General features: G+C 51.2%; 1 protein-coding gene across 1 annotated transcript in view; it reads left to right on the top strand.

The window, feature by feature from the left end:
• PKD1 (polycystic kidney disease 1 (autosomal dominant)) overlaps positions 1–2,655 on the top strand; it is a gene marked incomplete at its 5' end in the record, with an annotated part of 100,363 nt that overhangs the window by 82,130 nt on the left and 15,578 nt on the right. Inside the window, 2 exons of the mRNA XM_015415598.1 lie at positions 940–1,134; positions 1,370–1,509. Of these exons, the coding sequence (XP_015271084.1) occupies positions 940–1,134; positions 1,370–1,509 (335 nt within the window). The remainder of the gene's footprint in view (positions 1–939; positions 1,135–1,369; positions 1,510–2,655) is intronic.

Below are 2,655 nucleotides of genomic sequence, written 5' to 3' on the forward strand. Positions count from 1 at the left end.
CTTCCGGGGGCTTACTGGCCTAAAGGAAAGGCCCCCTTCTTTGCTGAGACGTCCCTTCCGCTCTGAATGCTGCTTGGCCAATTTTCTGAGAAGCCAAAATGGAAACGGAGCCATCCGCCCTCAATTCACGCCATCGGCTCTTTTTGTGAGCTCTTAATGTTGCAGCCAGGCCCTGCTGCTGTGCAGTAGGATCCATCCTTGCAAGGCTTTCTGTGCGCTTTTTTATTCCGTTCTTTTGGAAAACCTGCACAGGCTCCCAACCCGGGCTATTTTGGGGCAGGAACGCACAGGAACGGCGTTCTGGCTGGCTCCCGAGTTGGCCACGCCCAGGAGGAACTCATTAGCATAATAGGCCACACCCAAGAGCAGACACTCATTAGGACTGGCTACATTAGGGGTGTGTGGCCTAACATGCAAAGGAGTCCCTGCTACAAAAAAAGGCCCTGGGTTTTGACAACAAACAAGGTAAACAGAATAAGAAGCAAAAGGTGGGTGTGGCTGGATGACCACACTTCTGGTAACATGGGGTGCGGCCTAATGTGCTAATGAGCTGTGCTCTCATGGGTGTGGCCTAATATGCTAGTGAGTTCCTGCTGTTGGGTGTGGCCTATTATGCTAATGAGTTCCCGCTGGGCTTTTTCTACCAAAAAGAGCCCTGCTCCCAACCAATGTTCCCTCTAAGCTCTGGAGTCTTGTGAGCAAAAATTCTCCTTTGTGAGTGACTGGCATGAAAGTTATGAGCGAGGGATCTGGATCCTGCATCAATTAGTTTGCTCCTTCTTGAGCAAAGACAAAAATGTGTGTGCCGGAGGCTTAAAAACTGTGAGCTAGCTCACACTAACTCAGCTTAGAGGGAACACTGCTCCCAACACGTCGTCGGGATGGCGACCGATCACGTGGGGGGATCACTTACGTAGCGAGACTCTTGCCACCCCCCAGGTTCTGCTCGAGGCCCTTTATTTCTCCCTGGTGGCCAAGCGCCTGCACCCGGAGGAGGATGACACCCTCGTGGAGTACCCGCTGGTGGAGCACGTCTCGGAGAAGATTGGCCGGGTCCGCCCCCCTCAGGGATTCGCTCTCTTCCAGGCCAAGGAGGAGGCCAGGAAAGTGAAACTTTTGCATAGGATGCTGAAGGTGAGGAGGTGGGGTGTTGTAGACAGCTCATCTTTGGGGAAGGTAGATTAGCGGGGGGCACCCTGGGACTGTGGGCTCTCCTGACAACACCAGGCCACCCCCAAGGAGGGCAACCCCACAGCCTTTTGCAGGTGAGCAGCGGCACCGTCAACAAGACGGGATTTGTGCCGCCCGCTGCCCAGGAGAGGGGCTGACCCTGCCCACCGCCTCTCTCTCTCCTGTCTCTTCCGGCCAGACCTTCCTCGTCTACATGCTTTTCCTGCTGGCCACCCTCCTCATGAACTACGGCGACAGCTCCCTCAACAGCCGGGCCTTCCTGCTGCAGAGCTCCATCAAGCGACAGACGGCCAGCGATCAGTTCCTGCGCATTAAGAGGTACCGCCCCAAAGCATGGCTGGCCCAAGCTCCTGGTCCCCTCCACAGATGTTCTTAAGAGCACCATCCTTTTTAAAAAAATTTATTAAATGGCCTCATCTGCTTGCTCGTGCTTGCTTTAGGTTAGTCACGCATGGCCCAAGGGCTGCCTGGAAAAACCGAAGAGCCCAAACGTCCCCTGCTAGAATCCTCATTCGTTGCCTAGTAAATATCCACTGAATAGTGGATCCAGGAGGGTCAGTGTCTGTGCGTGTGAAGTGTTGTCAAGTCAGTTACAACTTAACGGCGAGACCCTGTGATCCTCTCGTTAATAGCCTTGTCAGGGCTCTTTTTGTAGAAAAAGTCCAGCAGGAACTCATTGCATAATAGAACACACCCAACAGCAGACACCCATTAGCATATTAGGCCACACCCCTGATAACACAACTCATTCACATATTAGGCCGCACCAGCATGTTACCAGAAGTGTGCTCATCCAGCCACACCCACCTTTTGCTTCTTATTCTGTTTACCTTGTTTGTTGTCAAAACCCAGGGCTTCTTTGTAGCAGGAACTCCTTTGCATGTTAGGCCACACACCCCTAATGTAGCCAATCCTAATGATTTTCTGCTGTTGGGTGTCGCCTATTATGCTAATGAGTTCCTCCTGGGCGTGTCACCCTGCCGTCGCAATTCAGAGATCTAGCCCGGTAATGGCTTTCCCTTGCTCAGGTCTTGCAAGCTGAGAGCTGTGGCTTCTCTGCAATTGATTCCATCCATCTCAGGTTGGGTCGTCCTCTTTTTCTGCCGCATTCCACTTTTCCCAGCATTATTGTCTTTTCCAGTGAGTCATGTGACCTGAGTACAACAGCATCAGTGTAGCTAAAGTGGGGCTTTGGGGGGCTCCACTCCCTTTCTTAAAGGCACAGCCCCACAAGAATTTCTCCTATAAGTGCTTTTTTTTAGAGACACGTGCTCCTTTAAGCAAAGTGGGGTGCTATAGTTGTTATGTTGTTTGTCAACAAGATACTGTTTGGAAAGTTACGGTATTTTTTATTGTATCTTGATATACTGTAATAAAATAATAATTAAAAAAAACTAATTCCTGCACTGAGCAAGGGAGTTGGAGTAGGTGACCTCTAGGTTCCCTTCTAACTCTGTCGCCTTT

Source organism: Gekko japonicus, unplaced genomic scaffold (genome assembly GCF_001447785.1).
Source record: "Gekko japonicus isolate JY-2015 unplaced genomic scaffold, Gekko_japonicus_V1.1 scaffold2547, whole genome shotgun sequence".
In the NCBI taxonomy this organism is placed as follows: domain Eukaryota; kingdom Metazoa; phylum Chordata; class Lepidosauria; order Squamata; family Gekkonidae; genus Gekko; species Gekko japonicus.